The sequence below is a fragment of the Camelina sativa genome, chromosome 12, assembly GCF_000633955.1.
Source record: "Camelina sativa cultivar DH55 chromosome 12, Cs, whole genome shotgun sequence".
Lineage (NCBI taxonomy): Eukaryota > Viridiplantae > Streptophyta > Magnoliopsida > Brassicales > Brassicaceae > Camelina > Camelina sativa.
Window position 1 is genome coordinate 6,310,862 of NC_025696.1, and position 15,727 is coordinate 6,326,588.

At 31.9% G+C, this 15,727-nt stretch overlaps 2 protein-coding genes across 4 annotated transcripts; one reads left to right on the top strand and one right to left on the bottom strand.

Annotated features, from left to right (window-relative positions):
• On the top strand, positions 4,730-6,439 carry LOC104730453 (tetraspanin-20-like). The gene is made up of 6 exons (XM_010449617.2): positions 4,730-5,230; positions 5,356-5,455; positions 5,547-5,627; positions 5,723-5,827; positions 5,917-6,102; positions 6,186-6,439. The coding sequence occupies exons 1-6, from the start codon at positions 4,905-4,907 to the stop codon at positions 6,225-6,227; spliced, it is 840 nt and encodes a 279-aa protein (XP_010447919.1). The 5' UTR covers positions 4,730-4,904; the 3' UTR covers positions 6,228-6,439.
• Positions 6,503-10,970, bottom strand: LOC104730452. 3 transcript variants are annotated; one of them, XM_010449615.2, is made up of 7 exons: positions 10,697-10,970; positions 10,337-10,403; positions 9,748-9,895; positions 9,476-9,555; positions 7,611-9,323; positions 7,358-7,511; positions 6,503-7,266 (listed from the first exon to the last, which is right to left on the bottom strand). In XM_010449615.2, exons 3-7 carry the CDS (start codon positions 9,884-9,886, stop codon positions 6,593-6,595), a joined length of 2,760 nt encoding a protein of 919 aa, XP_010447917.1. In that variant the 5' UTR covers positions 9,887-9,895; positions 10,337-10,403; positions 10,697-10,970; the 3' UTR covers positions 6,503-6,592. The 3 variants fall into 3 exon arrangements, with proteins under 3 accessions (XP_010447917.1, XP_010447916.1, XP_010447918.1); XM_010449614.2 differs by lacking the exon at positions 10,337-10,403; XM_010449616.2 differs by lacking the exons at positions 10,337-10,403; positions 10,697-10,970 and having other exon boundaries at positions 9,476-9,566; positions 9,748-9,845.

Genomic DNA, 15,727 nt, shown 5'->3' on the forward strand with positions numbered 1-15,727 from the left:
ATTTATTTTAATCTTTTAAAATGTTTATCTCTATTTTCTATTTTATATTAAAATCTTATAAGTCATTATTTTCATACTTCCTTACAATATTCACCACATAATAAGATCATAAAGTTGAAATGATCCATATGTAATTATCTATTATGTCTCTGGTTATCTCACATATTCATGTATCATTTTTTAATAATTTATAAAGATCAATATAATTATCCATTTATCCATTTATAAAGACTATTTTGTTTTGTGATCCAATTGATAAATCTGCAGAGATCAATATAATATATATTATTTTTTTTTTATGATTTGAGGTTTTTGAAAACAAAAAGAACATAATTAAACAATTGGTTTTTAGTGTCTTTAATCTAAATAAAAAATGATCCAAAAAAAAAAAACATATTCAACTGGAACTTAAATATAAAAATAAAATATAATTTTAAAAATATCATTTCACTAAATTCTCTAAAGATGAAACCATTAGTATGAAATCTAGCACTATAAATTAAATTGATGAGTGAAAACCAAAAAAATATAAGTTATCCTTGGGATTTTAAAAATTATTGAGATTGAAGAATTCATATAATTTTATAAGAAAACTAATTTAGTTTGTCACTTAAAAAGTAATATTTTTTATTTTGAAATATTATGTGTAAGTGTTGAGTTTATATCAACAAACAACCAAATCATGTGAATTTTGATTCAGCCACTTGGTATTCCTTTTATTTTAGGTTATAAAAAATTAAAATATTTATTTATAATTAAAGACATGTAACTCCATTTAACTCAAATGTAACTCCTATCCAATAATTGTACATTAATTCATTCCTCCTACTAACTTATTATCTTTCAAGAGAAATTATTTTTGGTTAAATTTTAATATTTTTTATTTATTTTGGTTGGCTAAACTTATATTCATATTTTGGTTGGCTAAATTAATATATTTCTCATGTAAAATTATTGTTTATAATATATTTCTCATTTCAAAGTTTAAAGCAATATATCATATATATAAAAGTAAGGTTTTGGTCTCTCCTTATTGGTTGATTTTCATTTAATGTTTTCTATTTTTTTTTTATTTTTTTATTTGCTTTCTAATTGCTTTAAACAATATTTAAGATCCAATAAACACAATACATTTAACTCACACATTAAAATAAAATTATAACTGAAAATAAAATAAATTATGCATTAATCATATTCTACCACTCAATTTTATTCAAACACAATAAATTACTATTGTAACTCCATAGTTCTAAATGTAACTTCCATCATTTCTTATCATATAAATAAGCATTCTCTCAATCTATCATTCTCTCATATTGACATTCTTTTACTATCTCATTTTCACATTCTCTCATTCTCTTCTACAATACCTCAAATCATTTTTCTTTTTTTTTTGTTATTTTTGATTTCTTATTTTTGTTGTATGGGTTGAAAAAAAAAATGAAATATCATTGTAAATTGTTAATGCTAAATTTTAATTATAGAGACTACATGATATATATTTTACATTGTTTTTATTTTAAAAGATTTATCTCCTTTATCTAATTTGGATTATTATCTTATAAGTAATCATTCTCTCTTCCTCTCCCACCAATATCAAATGTTGTTATATCTCATATGTGTTGTAAGAGTTTGATTCTATATTTTAATTTAGAAAGTATTATATATATATAGATATTACATTGTTCTATTTTTTAAAGATTCATCTCCATTATCTAATTTGGATTACCATCTTATAGTAAACATTCTCTCCTCCTCTCCTACCAATATCAAATGTTGTTATATCTCATATGTGTTGTAACTTGTAAGAGTTTGATTCTATATTTTAATGTAGAAAGTATTATATATATTTAACATTGTTTTCAATTTTTATTTTATTTATATAAAAAAATATTTCTTTTATATTTCTTGCCTTTCTAATCTATTCATATTTATTTTTTAAATTTGCATAGTTAAATTTAAATTCACATATGTTGGTTTTAACAAAACAATCAACTTTATTTGAGAATTAGATGTTCCTATTCATTTTTAAACGATCAATGTGTAACATATAAGCATTTTGTCTTGCAATCACAAGTTCCATTTCCATTGCTTAACTCCATGATTAAACTATAATATATGTTGTCCTATTTGTAGGAATAACAACATACTTATTTAATTTATTTAAAAGAGCAGATGATTAAACGAAATAAACATTTCTCCAAATTTTATAATTCAATCAGTGAGTGTACTTATTACTATGAAAAACTTTTACATTTAAGTTCATAAAATCATATAAGAAAACTAAAATACTATATCACTTCAAATTTGGAAAGAAACACTTGGTATTCCTTTTTAAAAAAGTCAAGACACATATAAAAATTTATTATATTTAACTCACTTTAAAGACATTAAAGGTCATTTAACTCAAAAATAACCTCTATCCAATAATTTCATACATTCCTCCCACAAATAAAAAAATATATATCTATGTTCAAGATTGTATTTAAATATTATATAATTTTTTAGTTAGCTAAATTTATAGTCACATATATACAATATATATACATAAGAATTTATATTACTTATTAACACCATAATTTGATCCATTTTTTTCTTAACTCAATATTGGTTTCAAAGCCAACTAAAGAAAAACATAAACGATCTTATTGATATTAGACCAAAACATGGGCATACAAACGTAATCACTTACACGGAAGATATTTAAAAAAAAAATAACTTATTATTGCAACATCAACGTATGAAGGGTTTACATAAGCAGTTAATTAGAAAATCTATAATACGATAAATGTATTGGAAACAATATCAGTCAATGATAAGATTGGATCCTCAAAAGCAAGAAACAACATCTTCATAATTCATAAAAAATAAACGCCACAATTATATACATCTGAACGAAATGGTATAAACATATAGTGTATAAATAAAAGTGACAGCAAAACCCGTATATGCCTAATTAAAACGAAATAATACAAAAAAGAAAACAAAAAAAACTAAAAAAACAAGAAAGTGCCAACTACACCACAATCCACGCGTTGCGTGGGGAAACACCTAGTAACTTAATAAAAAGACAGCAGACAAGACTTCAAATTTCGTGTTACTGAACTCACAATTTAGGACAACAAAAAGAAATCCAGACAAACTTTCACTTATTTATATGGATAATCTTTTTTTTTGTCTGTCACACTTAAAATATATATATATATGATCCCTNAAACAACATCTTCATAATTCATAAAAAGTAAACGCCACAATTATACACATCTGAACGAAATGGTATAAACATATAGTGTATAAATAAAAGTGACAGCAAAGCCCGTATATGCCTAATTAAAACGAAATAATACAAAAGAGAAAACGAAAAAGACCAAAAAAAAAACAAAAAAGTGCCAACTACACCACAACCCACGCGTTACGTGGGGAAGCAGCTAGTAAAATATAAAAGATATGCTTGCTCACATATTTATTTTTATTTTTATTACGTATTTAAAACTAATTTTTACATTTTCGAGTTTCGTATGATCAGTTTTTACAGATTAAAAATCTTTGAACTTGTTGTCTGACCCGCCTAGCGTGGCGGGTTTGGACTATAGAACCAACACTAAAACTATTAGTTTATCTCATATATATTATAGATTTGTAATCATAGTTTTGAAAATTAACTTATAAATTATTTAATATATGAACTATAAAATATTACACATACTATAACACATTCTTAATATTCCAAAAAAAAAGAAATAAATAAATACACATAAAAATATACACTAACATACTATATAGACATATAATTCTCTGAAAACAAAACAAATTTAGGATTGTATATTCTATCTAATAATAAATTCAATGTAATTAGGTTATAAACTTTATAAAACGTGAGAAGAAGAAAAAAAATTCTAAACAAAATTCTAAACAAAATTCTAAATTAGTTAGACAAAAGTTAATTAATTGAGAATTTAAAAACTAAAAATAAATTAAAAATTATTATTTATAATACAATAATTTATAATTTAGTCCCGCAGTATACTGCAGGTGAAATCCTTGTGGACTTCAAAAATCCTTAGTTTTTCATTTTGTTTAAAAACAAAAAAAAAATACATGAAAGTTTGAAGTAATCACCTAAAAATACGATTTATTTATCTTACGTAATAAAGAGAGGAAAAACACAAACAATAGCACATGATGACATGACATCTCTATATATATGGTTTATTGCAAAAACATAATAATATCAAGAGATCTAAAACAAAAAGCCAAGGCCGTCCAATTATACTGCCAGTTTGCAAACACTAAACATTTATGTACTCAAATCAATAAATAAAAAAGGAAATAGACATAAAAAAAAAAGGTTGTAATAAGTTGGTTTTATAATAAGTGGTTGTCTGTCTATATCTGTCATCTAACATTCACATGCATACTTATTAAATTTAAAACTCCTCTCATCCTCATACCGTTGTTGTTATCATCGCCATCAGCATCACTCACTCGTAAGCTGTAACCTCTGGACTCACTTTTAAGTCTCTTCGTAATGAGCTTTCTTCTTACCCTAAGCCCATTTATTATATAGCCCACTTCCTTTGTTCAGCCTCATCAACTGCAAATCACTTCTTAATAAATTTATTAAATAATAATTAATATTTTCGGAAAAAAAAATACAACAAGAACACGACACCGTTTTGGTATGTTTCTTAACTAACAAAACTACACTAATTTAGTAATTAAGCTTCTTCGGATTATTCTCTCTTATCTGTCAAGAACAGCTTTTTTTATACTTTTTTTTTTGTCTCAAAATCATGTCATTGTTCCATCAATAAGTTCGAGATCGCTGATCAGAATTTGTGTGTTTTTTTTTTTTTTTTTTAAATTTCTGGTGTCTCATCATCTCCGATCACGATTAGTTAAAAATGCGGCACAATTGCTGTCATGTCTCGTTCGCTTCTATTCTCAAGATCCTGAATTTTCTCCAAGCTTTCATCGGTGTATCGATCATCATCTACTCGATTTGGATGCTCGATCAATATAACCATCACCTTCCCCCCGTTGATCCTCCTCCTTCTCAGCCTCCCGCGGCTTCATCTCCTGATTCTTCTACCTTCTCTTCTACTTCAGGAATTGAGATCAACGGTGATTCTTTGAAGAATCCGATGAGTTTCGTATCGGGTATCGTTCTCGGGTCTGGTACTGATTCGGGAAGTTTCAACCTCCGTTCCTTAGATCTTCCTGCTCCATGGTATTTCAAAAAAAGTTTCCATTTTTAGGGTTTTCAATTTCAATCTAATTTGACTAATCTTGTATGATTCACTGTGTGACCTTCTTATCAATTCATGTTTGTGTTTTTTTTATATTTCAATGCAGGTTCATCTACTCTTTTATGGCGATTGGGATATTAGTCTGCATTGTCACTATCATTGGTTTCATTGCAGCTGAGGCTATCAATGGCTGCTGCTTGTGTTTCGTATCCTTTTTACAGGGCTTCTTCACTTTTATGCTTGTGTTAATATTTTTATTCAATTGGAATGTGTTTTTAGTCCTTGATACGTTTTTAGTATTCTATCCTCAAAACTCTTTTGATCATAATTGAAGCGGTTCTATTGGGATTCATAGCTATTGACCGTCAGTGGGAAAAGGTGAGAAGGTGTTTTTATTTCTTACATTTGAGAAGCTTGTTGTATCTTCTTGTGTGTTGTTTTGTTAACGGTCTTATACTGGTGTGTCTCTTTAGGATCTTCCTTATGATCCAACTGGAGAACTTAATAGCCTTCGAGCTTTCATTGAAGAAAACATTGATATTTGCAAATGGGTTGGCATTGTTGTGGTAGCGATCCAGGTAACAAAAACTCAGTTCTGACGTTTTGAGTTATTTCATGATTCTTTTTATGTTTTTGTATTCATTCATTCAATGAGTTGGTGTTTCAGTTTCTGTCATTGCTACTGGCTTTGGTTTTGAGAGCTATGGTTTCACCCCGGCAGTCAGAGCTTGATGATGAGGATGATTTTGAGAATCCTATGAATAGAGCACGTGACAATCTTCTTGGTCCACAGGCAAACCAGGCATCTTCTGCTAGCAATATTGACAATTGGAGGTCCCGTATCAGAGAGAAGGTAAAAAAACTAAGCTTCTTGGTCGTTTGAAGATTTAAGCTTCTCATTCATTGTCTTTACATTCTTTCTTTTTCTTCTTTCAGTACGGATTGATCAACGGTCAGAGCCAGACTCCACCAGCTTAACTCAAAAGACCTAGCAATTGCGTATGTCGATCAGTACTTTGTTCCTCTCTCTCAACTTTCGAGTGTGCATAGATAATTACGCAACTATGTTATTGTTTGATGTTTTTTTGTTTGAAACTCTGTTTAGAATGGCAACATAGCTTTTCATTTCGGTGTGTCTGTACAAAAACGTAACGAGATTTGTGTTATAAATGGGAGCAACTGCTTATTGATCTGCTTCAACAATGGCTACACAGCATTTTGTTTTCTCTCTCAATCGTTACAAAAAAAATCGAGACACAAATCTTCCCACAGACAAAAAAAATTACACTTAACACTATCTTACATTTTTATTGAACGTAGTTATATATATTGCACTAGTCTCATCATCGTGTAAAATCGATAACGGCTTCCTCTATGAGATCTTGCAACAATCTCCTCTCAATTTCAATCCCAAAGTCGTCTATTTCAACTTGTAAGCTATGAGTCCATGTCCTCCCGACTATCTCATTCTTTACTAGACTCTCTGCAGCCAAACTGTTTGCGTCCATGTCCTCTCCTGAGTCAAGCTTGCTAGGCTCATCTAAGACCCAGTCCTTTAACTGTTCCCACACATGTTCCATGAGGTCAAAACATGGAGAACCATTGCCCGTGCTTGTAGTTGTTGTTGTTTCTGAAATGATGGAGTTAATACAGTCGAAAATGAGTTTACGGGTTGATCGTTGTTGTCTACGTTTGCCTTCATGGATGAACTCTTTGATGTTGTTGTTGTTATCAGGGTTCGTGTATTTCTCTCTGAGTGAAGGGTCTAAGGGACTATTTGGCAAGTGCCATCGTGAGATGAGCGGGTCATGAGAGACGGTGCAACCTCTGCTGAAACCTGCAGCTGTCAAGAGCGTTTCTATAAAGAAGTACCAGTCTTCATCCTCATGGACTCCTACCACTGCGGGTTTAGATATGTTGTCTGTGCAAGAGTCATCATTCCATGAGAGGATCCTAGCGATTGACCCGATTGGTGGTGACTTGTCTATTAGATTAGATTTAAGAGACATTGCCTCTCCTGTTGAGAATGGAACATTTGGATTAGCGTAAGAGGGAAGTTAAGTAAACATGAATCTATGAAAAAAAAGCTAAGCAACGGAGAACTAAACCTTGATTCGTCCATAGCTTGGTTGAACCAGAACATTCTGGATTGTCAACATTTTCCTCTTCAAATGGCGGAAACAAAACAGAAATTGGACTTGGCTGGTCATGGTTTTCACTTGTATTCCCAGCAGCTGGAGGTTTTGGTGTAGTCACTTCCTCCTGAAAACAAAAATCAAAATGGTTGATGTTTTAAGCATGAATGTTCAAAGTCATCCTCCTCGAGTACATTGCGAGAGGTTTAAAGAAACGGTGGGATACCTCGCCTGGGTTTATACTTTGCTGTTGTGATGATTCAGGAGGGTGACAATCTCTAGGAACCAAACAATCTTCGCTGGTTTTCCCGGTAAGCTTCACAGAAGATGGTGTTGCTAACTGAGACGTAGAGCTGTACTGAGATGTATCTCTTTTCTCCTTGCTTGCTTTATTATTCTTAAAGAAGAACAAGTTCGAGACTTTCCATGAAGATTTCAGGCTTCCCGTCTTAGTAAGCTCTCGTGCTTTGGACATCCCCAAAACAGATGTTTCGCCGTTGAGTCTAACGTCAGAGACTGATTTTGACCTTGAAAGGATATTCAAAGAATCACTTGCCATTTCCACTTGACTTAGATCACTAGTTATGCATGATGTTGACGCCCTTGTTGCTGGTGCTACTTCGTTGATCTCTTCCTCGGATCCAGTTGTCACTTTGGTCTCTGAGAGTGCAAGCATTTCCCCTAGAGTGCTTGAGGCTCTTGGAACATGTTTATGCGGTTGATTTCTTCCAGTTACTGACATCAATGCCCATCTTTCAGAAAGTCGTTTTTTGGCTTCTCTGCAGACAGATGACTCTGGAGAAAATGAAGCCCGGCTGAAAGAGGAAGGAGAAAAAGGACTTTCAAACCTATTTGGACAGTCCCATGAATGCCTAGAAGCTGGTGACATGATCTCTGAATCGCTAAGGTTTCCTACTAGATCTTCATTTTCAGACTTGTTAAAGGAACTGTCATCACCGTTATAACCATTGGATAGGACAGAAGAAGACTGAGTCTCATTCCTGTGGTGACACATCAGATTTTCGCGTACTTGACGAGTAATTTCCTTTGCTACTTCTTTAGTCTCAACATCTCCAGGCTCATCAAAATACCTCGGAGATGATGGGGATGATGAAACAGCCTTTATATCTAGAGACTTCCCTAGACTAGGCTTCAAGACGACAATTCGAGTTGGCTGTACAGGGTACTCCTCAGTTCCCCGGTTGACATAAGATGACGAGTAACCAAGATCACGGTTTCCCCATCCAGTTTCTTGACTTGATGAAGCCAATTTTTTAACTTGCTTGGTCTTCCTGCCTTGAAGCACAAACTTTTCAGTTTCAACAGCCTTTGAAGGTCTCAATACTGTGATACGCTTTGCATCTGGATGAGAAGGAACATGGTGAAAGTCAGAAAGGTTCTGCTGAGAGAATGAATTTGATTCCTGGAGAAACTCAACAAACAAATCCTTGTTGGAGCTTAAAAATTCAAGTGCATCTTGGAACTCTTTAGATTGGTGAAGATTGTCATCTGTTACAAGGCGTTTTGCTTCAGTGAACTTTTGACGAACAAGAGCCATCTGTTTCTCAGTCGTACTTTCATCAAATCTTCCTTTTCTAGGCGAGCTATCCCTTGAGCGACTCACCTTCTGAGGCGACTGCCACATTTCATACACGTCTTTAAACTCTCTACTGAGATCCTGATACTTTTGGACCTCATTATCCATAGAAGACACTGAATGATTCGGCGAAGCGTATGAATAGCTTCTGGATTTGCTTCGCTGTGTAGCAGCAGTCTCAAGATGCATCTGGGGAAGTGTTTCCAAACCCATCAACTTAGCAACCACATTAGTTGGGCTCTGTTTATGTTCGACATCTTTTGACATTTCTCGAGCAATGAGTTTCTTCATCGGTGTACCACTTACTTTGTTAGAAGCACTTCTCCTCAAATCACACATAATCTGTGCAAACAGTGCAGGCAAGAGATATCAGATGCCGTGACCATTATATTAAACAACAACTCGTGCAAATAAGGACAACAATCTGAATATAAAAAATTCTGTGTTGCTGACAATGGCATGCATAACATTTTTTATTATTTAACCAAACTTACCAATTCAGCTTCTGAATGGCCTTTATAAGAAGGGCTTGGCATTCTGGTCACATCAGATCGACTCCTTGACAGAGAGGATCCTGCCAATGAACTACATCATATTAATAACACAAATAACACATAGGTGAATACAAAACTCAGACAGAGATAAATTAAGGATAATAGGACATAAAACTTGGTCCAGAAACACATAAAAAAATGCACTAGTTGTAATAATAACACAGACTTGCATTGGGTGGACAAGCCAGTCACAGGAAGGAGATAGTCATTACCATCACGATGTGGTTTATCTGTAAGCAACTTATTCCCGTTAACAGCTGTTCCTAGATCAAATAGATTAACCATCTTCCCCAAGCATCCTGGAATCGGACTTTCAATATTTTGAACCTTTCTGCCTCGGAGTTCATTCATTTTTGGTCCCTGCAGTTACACAGCTATAAGTTATTTATCTGAGGTTTGTATCCCATCAGTGAAAAATGCACTTGTCACTTGAATTAAAGCAGGAGTCCTAGAGAGAGAGAGAGAGAGAGAGATAGAGAAAGAGAAGAGTTACAAAATATAAACCTGCCTAAAAGACCCAGGAAAAGGGAAGAGAGAGAGAGAGCAGAAGAACATAAAACTAGTAGCAGCAAAGAAGAAACAGGCCAAGGCATAACAAAACAAAGACTTTGGTAAAGAAGGAGGAATAAGATTCTGTAATCAGAGGGGGACATTTGATAGAGTGTCTGAACAAAAGGAAAGACAAAACCAATTAACCAAAATTTTCACATGACCTATCACAATCAAAAGACAAGACACTTTTTTTTATATATGCTCTGAAGTCTGAACACAAAGCACCCTTGTGAATCAAACTCAACTCACCCTTTATAAACAACTCAAATTCCGAGAATGGTGATAGAACAAAAACAATCCTCAAGGCACTCTGGATCTGCATTAACAAGATTCCCCAGCATAAGTAAATCTATCTATGAGCTCAAATTTGTCTCTCCCCACCAAAAAGGAGCAACATTTGAGTAATAAAGGCTAAAACTTTGACAAAGAGAAGAGTGAATTCAATCAGAACTCGAAGAAAGCAAAAGCAGAAAAGAACCTAATCGGGACAGAGAGAGAGAGAGAGGGTAAAGATCAGAATCTAATTGAAGTAAGAACAGGGAAAAGCAAACAAAGAAATCGAAACGAGAAAATAGGAAAAGTGAGATCAGAGAGAGAAAAAGGAGAGACCTTTAAACAGTTTAGGGAGCTGACTGAGCAGAGCAGAGCTAAGCTAAAGAGAGTAGATACATCGGGAACTCCGCCGGAAGAAGATACCGCCGGAGATGATGAATGAATGAAGTTGCCAAATTTGTTTCCGTGTCTCTCAAAATCTCTCTCTCTCTCTCTCTCTTTCACGCGCACACCGACTGAGAGAATCTCACAACGTACAGACAAAACAACGAATCAAGAGAAAGAAGGAGAGAATGGGGGAAGCTGCTTTGTACTCTCTCTCTCTTTTGTGTTCTCTTCTCCCCAATTATTAAACTTTTTTTACTTTATTTTTTGTTTTGTTACAAATTGAATAGTAATATTGAACTGAAATAATCAAGTTTTTTTTTTAACCACATCGGGAAATCAAAATTTATTTTTGGTTTTTTTCATTTTTTGCAATAAGTTCCAACTAAATAAATGTACTCTTGACTCTCAGGTTTTGTAAGTTACGGTGAAAAAAAAAAAGTAGGTAAAATTTTGTTGGTATGTTTTGAGGGTACAACAAAATTTGTTTATGTTTTTTGTAAGTTACGGTATGTTTATGTTTAGGTAAAATTTTGTAAGTTACAGTATGTTTTTTGTGACACACATAAATTTGTCCATACAAAACGATTGTTCATGTTTCATAATATTCCTTAGACTAAGATTTGGTCGTTAAGTTAAGAGTCATCATTTTTTGTGATACGAAAAAACTCACAGAAGGGTTAAATTAATATTCTAGTAATGATGTAAGATACGACAAAAAAAAAAGTAGTAGCAGTATTCAATAGTATTTGGAACTATGTATTGTAGTATTAGTGAATGATGGCAAAGACGTATGGAACATGAAAACTTTTCACATGTGTAGTAAAGAAAAGAAAATAGAAAAGAGATGTGTTTCTTAAACTCCAATGATTAACAGATTAAGGGCTAAAAAGCAAAAATTAGATTACATGATCATATATTTCATCTATTTCTACTTTTGGTTGCACGGATAGTTCGTCCCAACTTCACAATCACAATGAATGCTTTTGATGAAAATCTGGTATGGCACACCAACCAAATCCCTTTGCTAGCTTGTGCTACTTTCACAATTACTACTATAGTACCGGCCGTGTCATTTTTATTCATATACATTTGCATTTCAATGCAACAATTCAATTGCGATAGATATATATATATATGTTTCCCACTAACGAGTGGAAACTTAATTAGCTTACGCAGAAGCGAATAAATATAACTTGTCCTTCTCATGTATGGTCGAGTGGGCAATGGAATGAATGACGATCCATTTCTTTGTTGTCAGATTATCGTTGGTTATGGATATCGGTTTCTCCATACAATTTATTGTTTTCTATACAATATACATTCTCATAACCAATAACGTGAGATCGAAATCAAGATAATGTGTAGAACATACGTAAGCCATGTAGTAAATTATGCAGTCATAAAAAGAATGACTATATAATACGCGAAACAAGAATCGATATATGGTTTCGAGCCTTCGACTAATAAAAAGATAACGACTAGACTACTATCGTTTTATTATTGGTTCTACATGTTTTATATACATTAATCAAATTGGGACCAAATAAAAGAAAATCTGAAATGGACCAGCCAAAATATACATCTTTAATATCAGTTAATAAAAGGACAGATAACAGAAAAGAGAATTAAAAACATAGAGTTCGACAGAACATTATGGATGGCTTTATCATTTATCAAGAAAAAAAAAACATTATGGCTTTAACTGATAATAGAGTAAAAAGCTTTGCCTATTCACGATTTTTTCAGCCACAAAATTAGAAGGCTCTTAAATCCACCAAATATAGAACCATAATGATATGTTGATGGAAATTTGATATAATCTTACACATTTTAGTTTTAAAAAATTTATTTTTCTTTCGTTTTTTTTTGAATGTAATGTTAAATTATATTCAAAGAAAAAGATACTGTTTACAGAGCTTGTGTATAGAAAGTCTTAAACAGTTTTGAAAAATGAAATCAAGAGAACATATCTAGTAAAATCTGGCAGCAAACCAAGCTTGGATGCTAGTATCCTCGCCTTTCATAGTGCTTAGCCGGTTCCAGACGTTTTTATCAATCAGCTTGACTAACTTCTCCACCGTAGTAGGTTGGTCTTCATGACGCCGACCATTCCTCTCCAACCATAGCAAGTGTAAAGTGTTCTGAAAAACATAACCAATAAGAAGCTTTGTGGTCTTGTCCAGATCAGTGCCTCCAAGCAAAGCCATGATTTCCTTCCAGTCGACAGTATACTTGTTCAAGAGGATCTTCTTCACTAGCGGTTCCCAAACCTGTTGCGAGAAGGAACATTGAAAGAAAAGGTGTGCAGTAGTCTCCATGGGACAGCTACAGAACACACAGCCGGTGTTTACAGCCATTTTTCTTTCGTTTTTGTAAAATAAATAACACTTTGACTAAGTTGGTTATGAAAAGAAAGGATGAAATATGTAGATGTCTTTTCATGAAGATTTATATAGTACTTGACTTAACATCTTACGATCAAAAACTAACTTTGAGGCCCTTGTGTACCTTTGAATATAGCGAGTTTATTAGTGACGGGACCCTTTGGCACTCCATGTGGGTTATATTAAACAGCGTAGCCAATCACATAAGTTGGGGAACACGCCAGTTGGATTTTGTATTTTTAATAACTGTTGTCCAAACGTGTAATCTCCAACTTTTTAGTATTCGTTTCACTATGCTAATGAGTAATGACTAAGATACTATATATATTTGAAGATTATAAAGACAAAAATCAAGTAGTAAATCTTGAAAGAATCAGAGAAGAAAGAAAACAGCATGGCCATTTGTTGGCACTAAATAATTGGTTTATGGACAAAAGTAAGACAATTCACTTCATGTGATCATGAGTTCACACCACTAGACAGTCTACTCTCATTACAATAGTCAATAGAAGACCAACCAACCCTTTTAATATAAGACCGATACATACAACTAATAACTTGTTTAAAACATGAAGGTGCTAATATTTTAATCTTTTATGAAACGATGTTTCATGTTTGTATCCGTTTTAAAGCTTTTCTTTTCTTTTTCTTTTGGTAGTTGTGTCTCGTATATCGATCGCTATATATGCATGAACTAAACAATGTCGACAATCTAATCGAGTTAGCGGGTTAAGTGATTAGTAGTAATATGCATTACTAGTTTTCGTAAGAAAGTGCTAAATAATAGTATAGTTTTTGTGTTCGTGTCCTATAACTGAGAAAATATCTTATAGATAGTAAATTCTTGGTGGCTAAAATAGGAGATAAGGATCTCATTTTCAAGAAGAAAAGGAAATAAGAGATAAAAACTTGTTCGTATTTACCTAAATATATATGTGCTGGTTCTTAATTCAAGTTAGTCAAAATAGTACAAAACCACAAAAAAAAAAAAAAAAANAATGATAAAAATTTACTATATTACTATAATAGAGGAAATAAAAGATAATGAAACCACGAATGTAAACCCGCGGTACACCGCAGAGCTATAGTTTTATTTAGGAATGCATAATATAATTTATTTTTTATACTTTTTATATATGTAACTAATATGTTTTATATTTTTTAAATGTACTATAGTTTTACATAAATATATTATGTATTGTATAATTTTCATTGTGTATATTTATTGCTTTATTATATAGTTAAAATATTCTTATTGTTCATATAATTTACTTTAGTCAACAAATATACTGTTTTTATGATTTTGTATATTTATTTACAATATATGGATAATAATATTTGAAATTATATATATATTATACTATAATTTGACTTTTTAATTTAGGTTGTTACATCTGTATATCATTTTAACACCTTTGTATTTATAGGATCCAAATATTTTCATAATTTGAGTTGAGATCAAATTAGTTATTTGGTCAAATGTGCTAATTTTATTTTTCAGATATGATGTCTTATCACGATTTATTCTGCTGATTGAGTATTAGCAAAATTACATAATGAACCATCCTTTCCATATACTTTCTGGTTAATCTATTATGTAAAATTCGATTTGGACAGATCATTTATTAATGTTTTAAATGGCATGGAGTACGATTGTGTTGATACCAGCAGGTTTGTTATCTGAAAACATGTAAAGCTTCTATTTTACTAATAATATGGGTTATATTTAATCGAATTTTAAGTAAGTGATGTTTTTAATATTAATCTAACCAATACTTATGTGTTTTATGTCAGAGTTTTCCCCAATGGTGAAATCATCATCAAGTGGAAACATGCAGTAACCAAGAAATAAACACAGGTCAGTTCTCTATGTATTTTTAGCATATTATATAGCTACGATGTAATGCTTATATTTTACTATGGAAATGGTTCATTATATAGTTATGATGCAATCGAAAAAGTTATTATGAATCAGAAATGGAAATTTTTTATTGAAACAATTGAATCATTTAAAGAAAGAGCACTTATTTGCGGCAAACCATGTCACCAAACTAAGAAATACCAAACTTGGAAAGTTTTAACATGGAAAGGAATAAAAGTAAAAAGCAAAGACTATAATGTAAATAAAATGGGCCTTAGTTGGAGAGAGTTATATCGTCGACCCAAAGTATGAATTTCAAATAATTAATATCAGTGGCATGATTGTAAATAAGTTTGAACTTCAGAATTTATTTTATATATGTCTTTAAAAATGTATATATAGATATTTGAGAAATTTTTGCTTGGATAGAAATTTGCAGCAAAAAAAACACACACACATTTAAAATAATAACGATGTTGCTTTAGTTGACGAATTTGAAAAAAATGGCTATGAACCCAATTTGAAAAAAGCAGGCATGTATCTTAAGATAATATGTTTTGGCTTATCGATTGATTTACTGATTAATTTAATTATAATGAGAGTAATTATGGATTAAGTTTTTTTTAAAAATTATATCGTAGAGAATGAAAGAAAAACTAATTTTTTACAGGTTGCAAGGAAACACTAAAAACAATTAACCCAAAAAAAAGAAAAGGAAAACACAATTGTAATAAC